Below are 18107 nucleotides of genomic sequence, written 5' to 3'. Positions count from 1 at the left end.
CACACATTCTCTCTATCTTGCTGTCTCTCTCACACACACATTCTCTCTATCTTGCTGTCTCTCTCTCTCACACACATTCTCTCTATCTCGCTGTCTCTCTCTCACACACATTCTCTCTATCTTGCTGTCTCTCTCTCTCACACACATTCTCTCTATCTCGCTGTCTCTCTCTCTCACACACATTCTCTCTATCTCGCTGTCTCTCTCTCTCTCACACATTCTCTCTATCTCGCTGTCTCTCTCTCACACACATTCTCTCTATCTTGTTGTCTCTCTCTCTCTCACACACATTCTCTCTATCTCGCTGACTCTCACACACACATTCTCTCTATCTGCTGTCTCTCTCACACATTCTCTCTATCTTGCTGTCTCTCTCTCACACACATTCTCTATCTTGTTGTCTCTCTCTCTCATACACATTCTCTCTATCTCGCTGTCTCTCTCTCACACACACATTCTCTCTATCTGCTGTCTCTCTCACACATTCTCTCTATCTCGCTGTCTCTCTCTCTCTCTCACACATTCTCTCTATCTCGCTGTCTCTCTCACACACACATTCTCTCTATCTGCTGTCTCTCTCACACATTCTCTCTATCTTGCTGTCTCTCACACACACATTCTCTCTATCTTGCTGTCTCTCTCTCACACATTCTCTCTATCTCGCTGTCTCTCTCTCACACACACATTCTCTCTATCTGCTGTCTCTCTCACACATTCTCTCTATCTTGCTGTCTCTCACACACATTCTCTCTATCTTGCTGTCTCTCTCTCACACATTCTCTCTATCTCGCTGTCTCTCTCTCACACACACATTCTCTCTATCTGCTGTCTCTCTCACACATTCTCTCTATCTTGCTGTCTCTCACACACACATTCTCTCTAGCTTGCTGTCTCTCTCTCACACATTCTCTCTATCTTGCTGTCTCTCTCTCACACACACATTCTCTCTGTCTCGCTGTCTCTCTCTCACACATTCTCTCTATCTTGCTGTCTCTCTCTCTCACACACATTCTCTCTATCTGCTGTCTCTCTCACACATTCTCTCTATCTCGCTGTCTCTCTCTCTCTCTCACACATTCTCTCTATCTCGCTGTCTCTCTCACACACACATTCTCTCTATCTGCTGTCTCTCTCACACATTCTCTCTATCTTGCTGTCTCTCACACACATTCTCTCTATCTTGCTGTCTCTCTCTCACACATTCTCTCTATCTCGCTGTCTCTCTCTCACACACACATTCTCTCTATCTGCTGTCTCTCTCACACATTCTCTCTATCTCGCTGTCTCTCTCTCTCTCTCACACATTCTCTCTATCTCGCTGTCTCTCTCACACACACATTCTCTCTATCTGCTGTCTCTCTCACACATTCTCTCTATCTTGCTGTCTCTCACACACACATTCTCTCTATCTTGCTGTCTCGCTCTCACACATTCTCTCTATCTCGCTGTCTCTCTCTCACACACACATTCTCTCTATCTGCTGTCTCTCTCACACATTCTCTCTATCTTGCTGTCTCTCACACACATTCTCTCTATCTTGCTGTCTCTCTCTCACACATTCTCTCTATCTCGCTGTCTCTCTCTCACACACACATTCTCTCTATCTGCTGTCTCTCTCACACATTCTCTCTATCTTGCTGTCTCTCACACACACATTCTCTCTAGCTTGCTGTCTCTCTCTCACACATTCTCTCTATCTTGCTGTCTCTCTCTCTCACACACATTCTCTCTGTCTCGCTGTCTCTCTCTCACACATTCTCTCTATCTTGCTGTCTCTCTCTCTCACACACATTCTCTCTATCTCACTGTCTCTCACACACACATTCTCTCTATCTTGCTGTCTCTCTCACACACACATTCTCTCTATCTTGCTGTCTCTCTCTCACACACATTCTCTCTATCTCGCTGTCTCTCTCTCACACATTCTCTCTATCTTGCTGTCTCTCTCTCTCACACACATTCTCTCTATCTTGCTGTCTCTCTCTCACACACATTCTCTCTATCTTGCTGTCTCTCTCTCACACACACATTCTCTCTATCTTGCTGTCTCTCTCTCACACATTCTCTCTATCTTGCTGTCTCTCTCTCACACATTCTCTCTATCTGCTGTCTCTCTCACACATTCTCTCTATCTTGCTCTCTCTCACACACACACACATTCTCTCTATCTTGCTGTCTCTCTCTCTCTCTCACACACATTCTCTCTATCTTGCTGTCTCTCTCTCACACATTCTCTCTATCTTGCTGTCACTCTCTCACACACACATTCTCCAAACAGACCTGTTGGACTTTAACCTGATGATGTCAGACTTCTTGCTGTGCACACACATTCTGAGCTGTGATTAGTGTGTTTAACATTCTCATGCTGTGATTGTTGTCTTTAGGAGTTAACGGCAAAGAGTTTAAACTGGTGATCAAATTAATGGGAGACTTTGATCTTGCATCGATTCAGAAAATCATTCTGGAGGTGAGAAACTGTTTTGCGATTAAATATTGACACCAACACCTGCCTCTCACTGTCTGAATTCAGAGATCAGGGGCGAAATTCTCCGTTATCGGCGGAAACTCCGCCGATCGGCGCAAAAAACGGCGCAAATCCCACTTGCGTCACGTCATAAAAATGGGCCGATAGTCTGCGGCCCGAAATGGGCTAGCAGCGACGTAACGGGATCCGCGCTTGCGCAGTAGTTCACGCCGTGCAGCGTCATACGCGCTGCACGGCGTGACGGCTCATAAGGCCGCGCTGCTCCCCTCCACCCGACAGCAACACCCGACCGGAACACCCGACTTGATGGCTGGCCGTCGCTCAGCCCCGAGGTTCGAGTCACGCGATGTGGAGGCGCTCCTGGACGCGGTGGAGCAGAGGAGGGACGCCCTGTATCCCGGGCACGGCCGCAGAGTTGCCCCACGCCACAGCCGGCGTCTGTGGAGGGAGGTGGCAGAGGCCGTCACCGCTGTGGCCCTGACACCACGGACAGGCACCCAGTGCAACAAGAAGGTGAACGACCTCGTCAGAGCAGGCAGGGTGAGCGTCCCCCATATCCCCCATATCCCCCCTCCCCCATATCCCCCCCTCCCCCATATCCCCCCTCCCCCATATCCCCCATATCCCCCATATCCCCCCTCCCCCATATCCCCCCTCCCCCATATCCCCCCTCCCCCATATCCCCCCTCCCCCATATCCCCCATATCCCCCCTCCCCCATATCCCCCCCTCCCCCATATCCCCATATCCCCCCTCCCCCATATCCCCCATATTCCCCCCTCCCCCATATCCCCCATATCCCCCTCCCCCATATCCCCCCTCCCCCATATCCCCCCTCCCCCATATCCCCCATATCCCCCCTCCCCCATATCCCCCCTCCCCCATATCCCCCATATCCCCCCTCCCCCATATTCCCCATATCCCCCCTCCCCCATATCCCCCCTCCCCCATATCCCCCATATCCCCCCTCCCCCATATCCCCCATATCCCCCCTCCCCCATATCCCCCATATCCCCCCTCCCCCATATCCCCCCTCCCCCATATCCCCCATATCCCCCATATCCCCCCTCCCCCATATCCCCCCTCCCCCATATCCCCCATATCCCCCCTCCCCCATATCCCCCCTCCCCCATATCCCCCCCTCCCCCATATCCCCCATATCCCCCCTCCCCCATATCCCCCCTCCCCCATATCCCCCCTCCCCCATATCCCCCCTCCCCCATATTCCCCATATCCCCCCTCCCCCATATCCCCCCTCCCCCATATCCCCCATATCCCCCCTCCCCCATATCCCCCATATCCCCCCTCCCCATATCCCCCCCTCCCCCATATCCCCCCCTCCCCCATATCCCCGCTCCCCCATATCCCCCATATCCCCCCTCCCCCATATCCCCCCTCCCCCATATCCCCCATATCCCCCCTCCCCCATATCCCCCATATTCCCCCCTCCCCCATATCCCCCATATCCCCCCTCCCCCATATCCCCCCTCCCCATATCCCCCCTCCCCCATATCCCCCCTCCCCCATATCCCCCATATCCCCCCTCCCCCATATCCCCCCTCCCCCATATCCCCCCTCCCACATATCCCCCATATTCCCCCCTCCCCCATATCCCCCATATCCCCCCTCCCCCATATCCCCCATATCCCCCCTCCCCCATATCCCCCATATCCCCCCTCCCCCATATCCCCCCTCCCCCATATCCCCCCTCCCCCATATCCCCCATATCCCCAAGTGAATCCAGCCCTAACCTTAACCTCTGCAATGCACGCGCAACCGATGGCGTGCATTCATATACCTGCCTAACACTGTTGCCTTTTACCCCTGCCACCACCCCCCCCCCCCCAGGAGAAGCGCGCACACAACAATAGGGAGCATGTGAGGACTGGAGGAGGGCCCGCTGATGAGAGGCCACTGACCGAACACGAGGAAAGGGCCCTGGAACTGGCTGGCGGACCTGACGACCGGGAGGTTGCTGATGCAGAGGTCGGGGCCCCACGAGCAAGTGAGCCACCAACAGCCCGTCCCCATATCCCCCCTCCCCTATATCCCCCTCTCCCGTATCACCTGATCACTGCCTGCTGTCTAACCATGCATGCTTCATTGTGTATCGCAGGACCAAACGTCCAGGCACCCATCCCCGCAGATGCAGACCGCCCGCAGGATGCCCCTCCGAGACCACGGGAGACGGAGAGACCCGCACCCTCCAGCATGCGACGCCCGCAGGATGCCCCTCCGAGACCACGGGAGACGGAGAGACCCGCACCCTCCAGCATGCGACGCCCGCAGGATGCCCCTCCGAGACCACGGGAGACGGAGAGACCCGCACCCTCCAGCATGCGACGCCCGCAGGATGCCCCTCGGAGACCACGGGAGACGGAGAGACCCGCACCCTCCAGCATGCGACGCCCGCAGGATGCCCCTCGGAGACCACGGGAGACGGAGAGACCCGAACCCTCCAGCATGCGACGCCCGCAGGATGCCCCTCGGAGACCACGGGAGACGGAGAGACCTGGAGCAACAGGGAGACGACACCCCCGTCACGTGCGGGAGCGACCACCCAGCGATGAGGGGGGCAGCCACAGGCCCCCGTCACATCCGAGCCAGGACACCACTACCCAGGACACCACTATCCAGGACACCCCTACCCGGGACACCACTACCCAGGACACCCCTACCCGGGACAGCACTACCCGGGACAGCACTACCCAGGACACCCCTACCCGGGAAGACGAAATACCGGACAGTGACTCAGAGTGGATGGGTGGAGACGAACCCCCACCCCAAAGTGCCATGGACTCAGAGTGGGACGAAGAGCACGACACAACGCCACTGCTGTCACCAACACCCTCCACCATCGCAGAAACACTCACCACGGTTGGGCACTTTAGTGATGAGGCGTCTGGTACACTCACTGGTGCGCACAACACAGCCGTCCCGGTACAGCAGGTGGAGGTAGGAGCAGCAGAGGGACCGGGTGGTCGGAGGGCAGCCCAGGCCAAGCGAACATCTGCCGCCCAGATGGATCCCGGGTTCCTGCAGTTACCACACCCACACATAGATCCGATGCAACCACCGACACGGAGACGAGCGAATAGGGTGACGGGTGGCTTGCGGCGGCTGCGGTCGCAGGTGGAGGAGTCCACCCGCGTCCAGGAGCTGGGAGTGGTCCCGGTCATGCGTGCCACCCAGGCTGACACCGCACGGGTGGCGTCCGCGGTGGAGGCAATGGGTGCGACGGTGTCAGACATGGGGAACGGTTTGCGAGGCCTGGGGCCTTCCGTGCAGGCGGCGTCTGTGGCCCAGGAAATGGCTGCCCTCTCACAGGAGGCCATGAGCCAGTGCCAGCGCCAGATGGCAGAGGCGCTCAACGCCATAGCCCAGTCTCAGCAGGCCATGGCCCAGTCTCAGCAGGCCATAGCCCAGTCTCTGCAGGCCATGGCCCAGTCTCTGCAGGCCATGGCCCAGTCTCAGCAGGCCATCGCTGAGGGCATCGGCGCCAGTGGCCATGTGCGAGCTGGCGTCGCACTGTCGCAGACAGGGTTCGACAACCCCCTGGGCTCCATGGCTGCAAACCTGCAGACCCCTGTCGATACCAGCACGGGCCTCCAGGACTGGCAGCGCCAGATGTCGGGGGCGCGTCGGATGGCCAGTCCGTTCGCATCCCCCACCCATGTAGAGGCCTGGGGGCCATCGGGCACCCCGAGGGAGGAGGAGGTGGTGTGGTCCGTCCCGGCTCCCTCTGTAGGGGAGGTCCCGGTACACCGCGACACCTCGGACTCCCCCCCCTTCCGTCCCAGGTGCATCGGGTGGGCAACGGGCAGGACAGGCTGGCAGCTCGCCATCCCAGTCGCCCGGGCCGCAGCCTGGCCCATCTAGGCCAGGACGCCCCAGGAAACGGCCGCCAAAGGGATCCAGTGTCAGAGGGCAGGAATCACAGGAGTCCACCTCCAGTTCTGCTGTACCGTCTGGGGAACCACGTAGACGTAGTCAAAGGGCCCGTAAGGCCAAACAATTAGACACTGAGTAAGTTGGCACGGGTGCAGGGCACAGATGAGTTTTAGGCGCTAGGGCACGTGCATGAACTCCTTTGGTTATTAAAGTCAATGTTACACCTACCGAAGCTGCCTTTGTGCTCTGTCCAAAGTGTGCGGGGGTGTCATGTACGTTGAGCGCAAGTGTGTGTGTGAGGGGTGGTCTTACCTCAGCCCCAGGTGAGTCTGCCCCCTTCCCCCTGGGCCGCCATCAACATCCCCCGGGCAGAGGACGGGACCGTGCGCTGCAGTGTCACAGCCGCATGCAGGGATGGTCCGGGTGGATGGTGGTACTCTGGCCATGGGTCAGACATAGTCCAACGATGTAGAGCCAGGAGCTCATCGGAGGCGGGCTGTCATCATTCTCCATGGCCTGCGATAGACACGCGTCCACCCGCAACTGGGTGAGCCCGGCCCGTTGTGCCGCCGGTGGATCGGCAATTGGGAGTGGGGGGGTGGTGTGCATGCGGGTGGGGTGTGTGGGGTTGGGGAGGGGGGTGATGGTGCTGGGTGGATGGATGGGTGGGGGGTGTGGGTGGTCGGCTGTTGTCATGGTGTGCGGTCTGTGGCCATACTACCCGATTCCCACGCCCATCTAGTCAGTGAAGCGGGCGTCTATCAGTCTGTCCCGTGCCCGCTGGGCCAGCCGGTAACGGTGGACAGCCACCCGTCTGTGTCTACCCCGTCTGCCCTGACCATTGCCCCCATCCCCCTCATCTGGGGAGGACTGGGCCTCTTCCTGCTGCTCCTCCACTCCGCCCTCCTCTGCCTGCGGCACATCGCCCCTCTGCTGGGCTATGTTGTGCAGGACGCAGCACACCACAATGATGCGGCCGACCCTATCTGACCGATACTGGAGGGCGCCCCCAGAGAGGTCCAGGCACCTGAAACGCATCTTCAGCACGCCAAAGCACCTCTCGATCACTCCCCTTGTCGCTACATGGGCATCATTGTAGCGGTTCTCCGCCTCATTGCGTGGCCTCCGTATAGGCGTCATCAGCCACGATCGCAATGGGTAGCCCCTGTCGCCCAGCAACCAGCCCCTCAGCCGGGGATGGCGTCCCTCGTACATGCCGGGGATGGATGACCGCGACAACACGAATGAGTCGTGTACACTGCCTGGGTGACGGGCGCAGACGTGCAGGATCATCATGCGGTGGTCGCAGACCACCTGTACGTTCATCGAATAGGTCCCCTTCCTATTAGTGAACACGGCCCTGTTATCTGCAGGTGGCCGCACGGCGACGTGCATCCCATCGATCGCGCCCTGGACCATGGGGAACCCGGCCACGGCAGAGACGCCCACGGCCCGGGCATCTTGCTGGCCCGGTCCACAGGGAAGCGGATGTAGTGGTGCACCATGGCATATAGGGCATCTGTCACTGCCCGGATGCACCGGTGCACCGATGTCTGCGATATGCCGGACAGGCCCCCACTCGGTGCCTGGAATGACCCCGTTGCATAAAAGTTCAGGGCCACCGTAACCTTGACGGACACGGGGAGAGGGTGTCCCCCGCCAGTGCCACGCGGTGACAGGTGTGCCAGCAGGTGGCAGATGTGTGCCACGGTTTCCCGCCTCATCCGAAGTCTCCTCCTGCATTCCCGGTCCGTGAGGTCCTGGTATGACTGCCGGGGCCGGTACACACGGGGCGCCCTCGGGTGCCTCCGTTGCCGTGGGGCCGCGACGTCCTCCTCCCCCTCCTCGTCCTGTCGGTCAGGTGTCCCTCCAGCCTGGGCGGCTGCCGCCTGCCCCTCTGCGGCAGCCTTCGCCGCCTCTCTGGCGCGCTCCTCCTGCTCCTCCTCCTCCTCCTCATCCAGGGCAACATAGACATGAGCGGCTGCCACCACGGCGGCCAACATCGCTGGATGATCTGAAAACATGACGACCTGGTGGGGGGGAGGGGAACGACGACATGTCATCATTGCCCATATCCCCTCCTCCCCCCAGCCAGGTGGCGTGGACCGCATGGGTCCAACTGTTGGAGGCTGGCACCTGGCCAGGTGGACCAACTCATTTGCCCTCCCATCACCCACCCCGGCACGGACCCCCCCCCGCCCCAACCTCCACCCCAGCACGGACCCCCCCCCCCCAACCTCCACCCCGGCATGGACCCCCTCCACAACCCCCAACCTCCACCCCGGCACGGACCCCCTCCCCAACCCCCAATCTCCACCCCAGCACGGACCCCCCCCAACCTCCACCCCGGCACGGAACCCCTCCCCAACCCCCAACCTCCACCCCAGCACGGACCCCCCCCCCAACCTCCACCCCGGCACGGACCCCCTCCACAACCCCCAACCTCCACCCCGGCACGGACCCCCTCCCCAACCTCCACCCCGGCACGGACCCCCCCCCAACCTCCACCCCGGCACGGACCCCCTCCCCAACCTCCACCCCGGCACGGACCCCCCCCCCAACCTCCACCCCGGCACGGACCCCCTCCCCAACCTCCACCCCGGCACGGACCCCCTCCCCAACCTCCACCCCGGCACGGACCCCCCCCAACCTCCACCCCGGCACGGAACCCCTCCCCAACCTCCACCCCAGCACGGACCCCCCCCCAACCTCCACCCCGGCACGGACCCCCTCCACAACCCCCAACCTCCACCCCGGCACGGACCCCCTCCACAACCCCCAACCTCCACCCCAGCACGGACCCCCCCCCCAACCTCCACCCCGGCACGGACCCCCCCCAACCTCCACCCCGGCACGGAACCCCTCCCCAACCCCCAACCTCCACCCCAGCACGGACCCCCCCCCCCAACCTCCACCCCGGCACGGACCCCCTCCCCAACCTCCACCCCGGCACGGACCCCCCCCCCAACCTCCACCCCGGCACGGACCCCCTCCCCAACCTCCACCCCGGCACGGACCCCCTCCCCAACCTCCACCCCGGCACGGACCCCCCCCAACCTCCACCCCGGCACGGAACCCCTCCCCAACCCCCAACCTCCACCCCAGCACGGACCCCCCCCCAACCTCCACCCCGGCACGGACCCCCTCCACAACCCCCAACCTCCACCCCGGCACGGACCCCCTCCACAACCCCCAACCTCCACCCCAGCACGGACCCCCCCCCCCAACCTCCACCCCGGCACGGACCCCCTCCACAACCCCCAACCTCCACCCCGGCACGGACCCCCTCCCCAACCTCCACCCCGGCACGGACCCCCCCCAACCTCCACCCCGGCACGGACCCCCCCCAACCTCCACCCCGGCACGGACCCCCTCCCCAACCTCCACCCCGGCACGGACCCCCTCCCCAACCTCCACCCCAGCACGGACCCCCCCCCCCAACCTCCACCCCGGCACGGACCCCCTCCACAACCCCCAACCTCCACCCCGGCACGGACCCCCTCCCCAACCTCCACCCCGGCACAGACCCCCTCCCCAACCTCCACCCCGGCACGGACCCCCCCCCAACCTCCACCCCGGCACGGACCCCCTCCCCAACCCCCAACCTCCACCCCGGCACGGACCCCCTCCCCAACCCCCAACCTCCACCCCAGCACGGACCCCCCCCCAACCTCCACCCCGGCACGGAACCCCTCCCCAACCCCCAACCTCCACCCCAGCACGGACCCCCCCCCCAACCTCCACCCCGGCACGGACCCCCTCCACAACCCCCAACCTCCACCCCGGCACGGACCCCCTCCCCAACCTCCATCCCGGCACGGACCCCCTCCCCAACCCCCAAACTCCACCCCGGCACGGACCCCCTCCCCAACCCCCAACCTCCACCCCAGCAGGAACCCCCCCCAACCTCCACCCCGGCACGGAACCCCTCCCCAACCCCCAACCTCCACCCCAGCACGGACCCCCCCCCCCAACCTCCACCCCGGCACGGACTCCCTCCACAACCCCCAACCTCCACCCCGGCACAGACCCCCTCCCCAACCTCCACCCCGGCACGGACCCCCTCCCCAACCTCCACCCCAGCACGGACCCCCCCCCCAACCTCCACCCCGGCACGGACCCCCTCCACAACCCCCAACCTCCACCCCGGCACGGACCCCCCCCCCCAACCTCCACCCCGGCACGGACCCCCTCCCCAACCCCCAACCTCCACCCCGGCACGGACCCCCTCCCGGCACTCCCCCGGAGCCCAGCCTACTCTAACCACCCCCCCCCCCCCCCCCCCCCCGCCGCACACACACACAAGCCGAGACACACCTCTCCTCAGGCAATCAGTCTGCGGCCACGCCATTTCCTGCCCAGAGCCAACCCCCCAGGCCGTCACTCACCTCCTCGCTGGTCGGCGTGAGCCTGGAGCACCGGGTCACGCCGATGAAAAGGAGGTTTGATTGACGTCGACGTGAACGGTCATCACGTCGACGGGACTTCGGCCCATCCGGAAGGGAGAATATCGGCAGGCCGAAAATCGGCTGCCTTGCGCAGACCCGTGACATTCTCCGCGGCAGCGGCGCCATTAACGCCCCGCCGACTTTTCTCCCTTCGGAGACTTCGGCGGGGGCGGGGGCGGGATTCACGGCGGCCAACGGCCATTCTCCGACCCAGCGGGGGGTCGGAGAATGACGCCCCAGGAGTCTCCACGTCACATACAGCAGCTCCACTCCCCCTCTGCTCACCCTCATATTACCCAGGCAGCCCTCCTATCCCCTGGAACAGGTTTGATGGGCTGAGTGGTCTCCTCCTGTTGCTGTGTTGGTGTCGGAGCCTCGACAGTGTAACTAAAGCAGGGGCTTTGTCACAGTCAGTCCCATTGGGCTGATCTCCTCACACAACAAGGGGCAGAATGAGATGTGAAGCAGTCCCACATTGCACTGCTGACCCCGGGGTCACCCCCTCTCTCTCTCTCTCTGTCATTCTCTGTCTCTGCATCTTTCCCTCACTCTCTCTCTCCCCTCTGTCTATCTCTGCTGCTGCCTCACTCTCTGTCTGTCCTCTGTCTCTCTCTCTCACTCTCCCTCTCTCACCTTCTCTCTCTCTCTCTCAATCTCTTGCTTTGTCTCCATCTGCCCATCTTTTACTTTCTGTTATGTATCAGAGTAACAGCATTGGCTGGTGTAATATAACAACCGAATCCCTCGAATCGCGACAGTGCCGAGGGAGGCCATTCAGCCCATCACGTCTGCACCGAGCCTCGGGATGAGCTCCCTATCCCGGCCCACTCCCCTGCCCTCTCCCCGTAGCCCCATAACCCCATCTAACCTGCACATCTTTGGACTGTGGGAGGACACCGCAGTACCCGGAGGAATCCCAAGCAGACACGGGGAGAACGTGCAAACTCCACACAGTCACCCGAGGCTGGAATTGAACCCGGGTCCCTGGTGCTGTGAGGCGGCAGTGCTAACCACTGTGCCGCCGTGCCACCCACGTGTTAATGTCACGTGTTATGCAATGACATAATCGGAACGCTCTGTGGGCTTTTGTGAAGTTCACCAGTGTGCCCTGTCTGAGCAGCATTTTGTAAATAAACCCCTTGCACCGTGTGTCACCTCTGATTCTCTCGCTTTGGGGCTACAACAAAGAATATAACACCTCTCTCTCTCCCTCTCGCTCTCTGTTCCTGTCTGCCCCGCTCTCTCTCTCAAAGAACAAAGAAATGTACAGCACAGGAACAGGCCCTTCGGCCCTCCAAGCCCGTGCCGACCATGCTGCCCGACTAAACTACAATCTTCTACACTTCCTGGGTCCGTATCCTTCTATTCCCATCCTATTCATGTATTTGTCAAGATGCCCCTTAAATGTCCCTATCGTCCCTGCTTCCACTACCTCCTCCGGTAGCGAGTTCCAGGCACCCACTACCCTCTGCGTAAAAAACTTGCCTCGTACATCTACTCTAAACCTTGCCCCTCTTACCTTAAACCTATGCCCCCTAGTAATTGACCCCGCTACCCTGGGGAAAAGCCTCTGACTATCCACTCTGTCTATGCCCCTCATAATTTTGTATACCTCTATCAGGTCTCCCCTCAACCTCCTTCGTTCCAGTGAGAACAAACCGAGTTTATTCAACCGCTCCTCACAGCTAATGCCCTCCATACCAGGCAACATTCTGGTAAATCTCTTCTGCACCCTCTCTAAAGCCTCCACATCCTTCTGGTAGTGTGGCGATCAGAATTGAACACTATACTCCAAGTGTGGCCGAACTAAGGTTCTATACAGCTGCAACATGACTTGCCAATTCTTATACTCAATGCCCCGGCCAATGAAGGCAAGCATGCCGTATGCCTTCTTGACTACCTTCTCCATCTGTGTAGCCCCTTTCAATGACCTGTGGACCTGTACTCCTAGATCTCTTTGACTTTCAATACTCTTGAGGGTTCTACCATTCACTATATATTCCCTACCTGCATTAGACCTTCCAAAATGCATTACCTCACATTTGTCCGGATTAAACTCCATCTGCCATCTCTCCGCCCAAGTCTCCAGACAATCTAAATCCTGCTGTATCCTCCGACAGCCCTCATCGCTATCCGCAATTCCACCAACCTTTGTGTCGTCTGCAAACTTACTAATCAGACCAGTTACATTTTCCTCCAAATCATTTGTATATACTACAAAGAGCAAAGGTCCCAGCACTGATCCCTGTGGAACACCACTGGTCACAGCCCTCCAATTAGAAAAGCATCCCTCCATTACTACTCTCTGCCTTCTATGGCCTAGCCAGTTCTGTATCCACCTTGCCAGCTCACCCCTGATCCCTTCCTTCTTTCCACTCCAGTCTATCTCTCTGCCTCATCCTGTCTCCCACTTTCTCTGTTACTCTCACAGCCTCTCCCACACTGTCTGTCCCTGAATCCATTTCTCCCTCGGATCTTTCCATTTCAAATATTGGCAGCAATTTGCCCCGTTCCTTACAGCCTGTGCCGTTCCAGCCAGTGATTGGCAGTGAAGGTGGCTTTTTGTCCCCAAACACTACCCCACAATCCCCCCACCCTCACTGCAATATTAACCATTTCTCCTGTCTGTGATGTAGCTGAAGCTGTCGCTCAGGAATCGATTCCCGGATCTGGACCTTCATTTGAGTGTCGGAGACGATTAGCTCTGGGCTGTGGCTGCTCCAGAAGATTGAGGGTGATGAATTGTACCAGTGAGCACCTAGTGACCTGTGTGTTCACAGCTTCGCTCAGTAATAGCTTTCCAATGTTCAGCAGCGAGCAAAGGGTTAATCGCTCGCTGTGTTAATGTTACATCGTGATTGATTCTTCTTCATATTGGGGAATGTGGGAGCTTTTAGTTTTTGCTTTGTGGAATAGGGAAGTATAACCTCCATTCGGAACTCCTGACCACTGGGCTGTGGGACAGAGACTGACCCCAAATGACCCTTTTTAACCGTCTGCTGAATGAGAGGATTTTATAAAGATCTGTGTCCAGTTGCTGAATTCAGAGATTTGTCAGCAGCGAGAATGGGTGTCCAGACAACAGTGAATCCCAGCACAATCTCTGGGTAGAGATCATCCTTTCCCTCAGGGTTCCTCGACAATGGTGTTGTTGGGACAGAATTAAATCCAGGATTCTTGTTTCCTTCACAGGAACACATTCTGTTGATCAAAGTGAAATATTTGATAACTGATCCCAGGAGCCCAATGAAACAAGGGAGGGGATCAGCTTTTCCGATATGTGGTGGGTCCAATCAGATCCTCCTTATCTGGAGGAGCGATATTCCTGATGGAGCAGAGAGCAATGTGTTCCCACCTTCACTCATGTCAACCAATAGACCCGGTGGAAATGTCCTGTTGGTCACAACTGTGCAGCGTGAAGCTGGAACCTGCTCGTGTGAGGGAGCCATGATCAGGACTAATATCCGGGAAAACTCCTGCAGACACTGAACTCTCAGCCAGTCAGGCAGCGGCTGTGGAGAAAACCCCAGTTTCCTGTTTGAGCTCAATGCTTTGGCTCCTGACCCTGAAACAGTAACTGGGATTCTCTCCACAGTTACTGCCTGACCGCCTCAGCATTTACAGCTCACTGGTTTGTCTCTTGTTTCTATTACACAATCAGGTCTGTGAGCTTCCCATTAATGGACTTTCACAGCCACAAACCTGTGGTCAGAAAGGTCTCGAATGAAGCAGTCGACTGTCCCGAGGATTGGGATTGTGGGGAGTTTGTTTCACTGAATATTAAGCTGAGAAGTGTAAGATGTTCGAATCCCTCACCATCACATGTGGGCTGATCGGTTTAGCGGGTGTTTCAATGTTATTGCATGAAGTGTGTGCTCAATAAATCTATAAATTCTTGACCACAAGGTGTGAAAGGTGTTTCTGTTGGAGAAATGTACAGATGGTGCCACACAAAAGGTTGCTGCACAAGATAAAGATGCATGGCATTAAGGGGAAAGTAGTAGCATGGATAGAGGATTGGTTAATTAATAGAAAGCAAAGAGTGGGGATTAATGGGTGTTTCTCTGGTTGGCAATCAGTAGCTAGTGGTGTCCCTCAGGGATTAGTGTTAGGCCCACAACTGTTCACAATTTACATCGATGATTTGGAGTTGGGGACCAAGGGCAATGTGTCCAAGTTTGCAGACGACACTAAGATAAGTGGTAAAGCAAAACATGCAGAGGATACTGGAAGTCTGCAGAGGGATTTCGATAGGTTAAGTGAATGGGCTAGGGTCTGGCAGATGGAATACAATGTTAACAAATGTGAGGTTATCCATTTTGGTAGGAATAACAGCAAAAGGGATTATTATTTAAATGACAAAATATTAAAACATGCTGCTGTGCAGAGAGACCTGGGTGTGCTAGTGCATGAGTCGCAAAAAGTTGGTTTACAGGTGCAACAGGTGATTAAGAAGGCAAATGGAATTTTGTCCTTCATTGCTAGAGGGACGGAGTTTAAGACTAGGGAGGTTATGCTGCAATTGTATAAGGTGTTAGTGAGGCCACACCTGGAGTATTGTGTTCAGTTTTGGTCTCCTTACTTGAGAAAGGACGTACTGGCACTGGAGGGTGTGCAGAGGAGATTCACTAGGTTAATCCCAAAGCTGAAGGGGTTGGATTACGAGGAGAGGTTGAGTAGACTGGGACTGTACTCATTGGAATTTAGAAGGATGAGGGGGATCTTATAGAAACATATAAAATTATGAAGGGAATAGATAGGATAGATGCGGGCAGGTTGTTTCCACTGGCGGGTGAAATCAGAACTAGGGGGCATAGCCTCAAAATAAGGGGAAGTAGATTTAGGACTGAGTTTAGGAGGAACTTCTTCACCCAAAGGGTTGTGAATCTATGGAATTCCTTGCCCAATGAAGCAGTAGAGGCTCCTTCATTAAATGTTTTTAAGATAAAGATAGATAGTTTTTTGAAGAATAAAGGGATTAAGGGTTATGGTGTTCGGGCCGGAAAGTGGAGCTGAGTCCACAAAAGATCAGCCATGATCTCATTGAATGACGGAGCAGGCTCGAGGGGCCAGATGGCCGACTCCTGCTCCTAGTTCTGATGTTCTTATGATCCGATTGGGAGTGAAAACCATCCTGGTCCAGATTGAAATTTATTCTGACGCTGATACTGATGTTAGGTTTGTTCCTCCCAGTGGGATCTTTCTGTGCCTCTGTCCTCTACCTGCTTCATCTTCCTCTCTCAGTCTGGCCATTTTGCCAAGTTTTCTGCTGATGAAATGTCGCTGTTCACAAGGCTGAAAAACACAAGATATAGGAGCAGGAGGAGATCATTCAGCCCCTCGAGCCTGTTCTACCTCTCAAAATCATCATGCTGACCTTGGGCTTCACCTCGACTTTCCTGGCCACTCCCAACAAAGAACAAAGAAAAGTACAGCACAGGAACAGGCCCTTCGGCCCTCCAAGCCTGTGCTGACCACGCTGCCCCCTAACCTAAAGACTTCCTCAATTCGAGGGTCCTTATCCCTCTATTCCCATCCTGTTCATGTATTTGTGAAGAGGTCCCTTAAACGTCACTATCGTCCCTGCTTCCACCACCACGTCCAGCAGCGAGTTCCAGGCACCCACTATTCTCTGTGTAAAAAACTGCCCTCGCACATCCTTGAATTTTGAGAACAACAATCTCTCTTTCCCACTCTTCAAAGATGGAGCTTCCACAACTCTCTGGAGTGGAGATCTTCAAAGATCCATAACACTTTGAAAAGAAATTTGTCCTCATCTCCGATTTAAATGATCATAGAATCCCTACAGTGAAAAAGACCACCATTCAGCCCAGCGTGTCTGTACTGACTCTCCGAAAGAGAACCCTACCTCTGCGCAATCCCCCGTGCTATCCCTGCAACCCCACCTAACCTGTTGGTCACTAATGGAGAATTTAGCCTGGCTAATCCATCTAACCTGCACATCTTTGCACTCTGGGAGGAAACAGAGCAACCGGAGGAAACCCACGCAGACAAGGGGAGAACATGCAGATTCCACACACACAGTCACCCAAGGTTGAACACGAACCCGAGTCCCTGGCGCTGTGATCTACTTGTCCTGCTGTCTTCAGAGATCTGTGATTTTGCTTCTGCACAGCAAGGTCACTCTGATCCTCTGATCCGGAGTCTGATTCTCGTGGTTTAGATTCCGAGACCACCAGAAAAACTTTCTCAGTGTCAACAAACGCCTCACGGAATCGTGTATGTTTTATTCTCTGATCTTGAGACAATATCAACAGTTTTACTCTACCCCGAATCTCAGCGATTAATCTATCCATCATCACTGTTCCACCTCCTATACATGTACATCCTCGTTTAAGTAGGGAGACTGAGGCTGAATTTTTCCCGAATTTGGCTGAGGGTGACGATGAGTTGGAAAAGCAGTATTTATCCCATCACGGTGATGATGGGAAAAGCCGTGTTTATCCCACTCACGGCGATGGTGGGAAAAGCCGTGTTTACCCCACTGACGGTGATGGTGGGAAAAGCCGTGTTTACCCCACTGACGGTGATGGTGGGAAAAGCCGTGTTTATCCCACTCACGGTGATGGTGGGAAAAGCCGTGTTTATCCCACTCACGGTGATGTTGGGAAAAGCCGTGTTTACCACGTGTAGGAGCCTTTTGATAGACTAAGGATTAAGTTGCCTCTCACGTGGGGGATTTTGCTTCTTAATTACGGTTCAGCCGACACAAGGACTCACGGAGACAGCAACTCTGGTTAAATACATTCTTTAGTTTTAAAGCTTGCCCCACATACCTGGGAGAGCAATCTGGGGCAGGTTCCAGATTAACTCTGAATTTACATTGTTTTTCGTTCGGCAGCTATACACAGAACATAGAACAGCACAGCACAGAACAGGCCCTTCGGCCCTCGATGTTGTGCCGAGCATTGTCCGAAACCAAGATCAAGCTATCCCACTCCCTGTAATTCTGGTGTGCTCCATGTGCCTATCCAATAATCGCTTGAAAGTCCCTAAAGTGCCGACTCCACTATCACAGCAGGAAGTCCAATCCACACCCTAACCACTCTCTGAGTAAAGAACCTACCTCAGACATCACTCCTATATCCCACCCTGAATCTTAAAGTTATGCCGCCTTGTATCAGCTGCATCCACCCGAGGAAATAGTCTGTAAACGTCCACTCTATCTATCCCCCTCATTATCTTATAAACCTCTATTAAGTCGCCTCTCATCCTCCTCCGCTCCAAAGAGAAAAGCCCTAGCTCCCTCAACCGTCCCTCATA

The 18107-nt window shown here is 56.7% G+C and overlaps 1 protein-coding gene across 1 annotated transcript in view; it reads left to right on the top strand.

The window, feature by feature from the left end:
• LOC140402510 (pancreatic secretory granule membrane major glycoprotein GP2-like) overlaps positions 1–14728 on the top strand; it is a 285624-nt gene extending 270896 nt beyond the window's left edge. Inside the window, exons 7-8 of the mRNA XM_072490375.1 lie at positions 2385–2467; positions 13460–14728. Of these exons, the coding sequence (XP_072346476.1) occupies positions 2385–2467; positions 13460–13525 (149 nt within the window). The 3' untranslated portion in view covers positions 13526–14728. The remainder of the gene's footprint in view (positions 1–2384; positions 2468–13459) is intronic.
• The last annotated feature ends 3379 nt before the right edge of the window (positions 14729–18107 follow it).

Source organism: Scyliorhinus torazame, chromosome 25, assembly GCF_047496885.1.
Source record: "Scyliorhinus torazame isolate Kashiwa2021f chromosome 25, sScyTor2.1, whole genome shotgun sequence".
In the NCBI taxonomy this organism is placed as follows: Eukaryota; Metazoa; Chordata; class Chondrichthyes; order Carcharhiniformes; family Scyliorhinidae; genus Scyliorhinus; species Scyliorhinus torazame.
The sequence above is the reverse complement of the archived record's forward strand: the minus strand, read 5'-3'. Positions and strand labels throughout refer to the sequence as shown.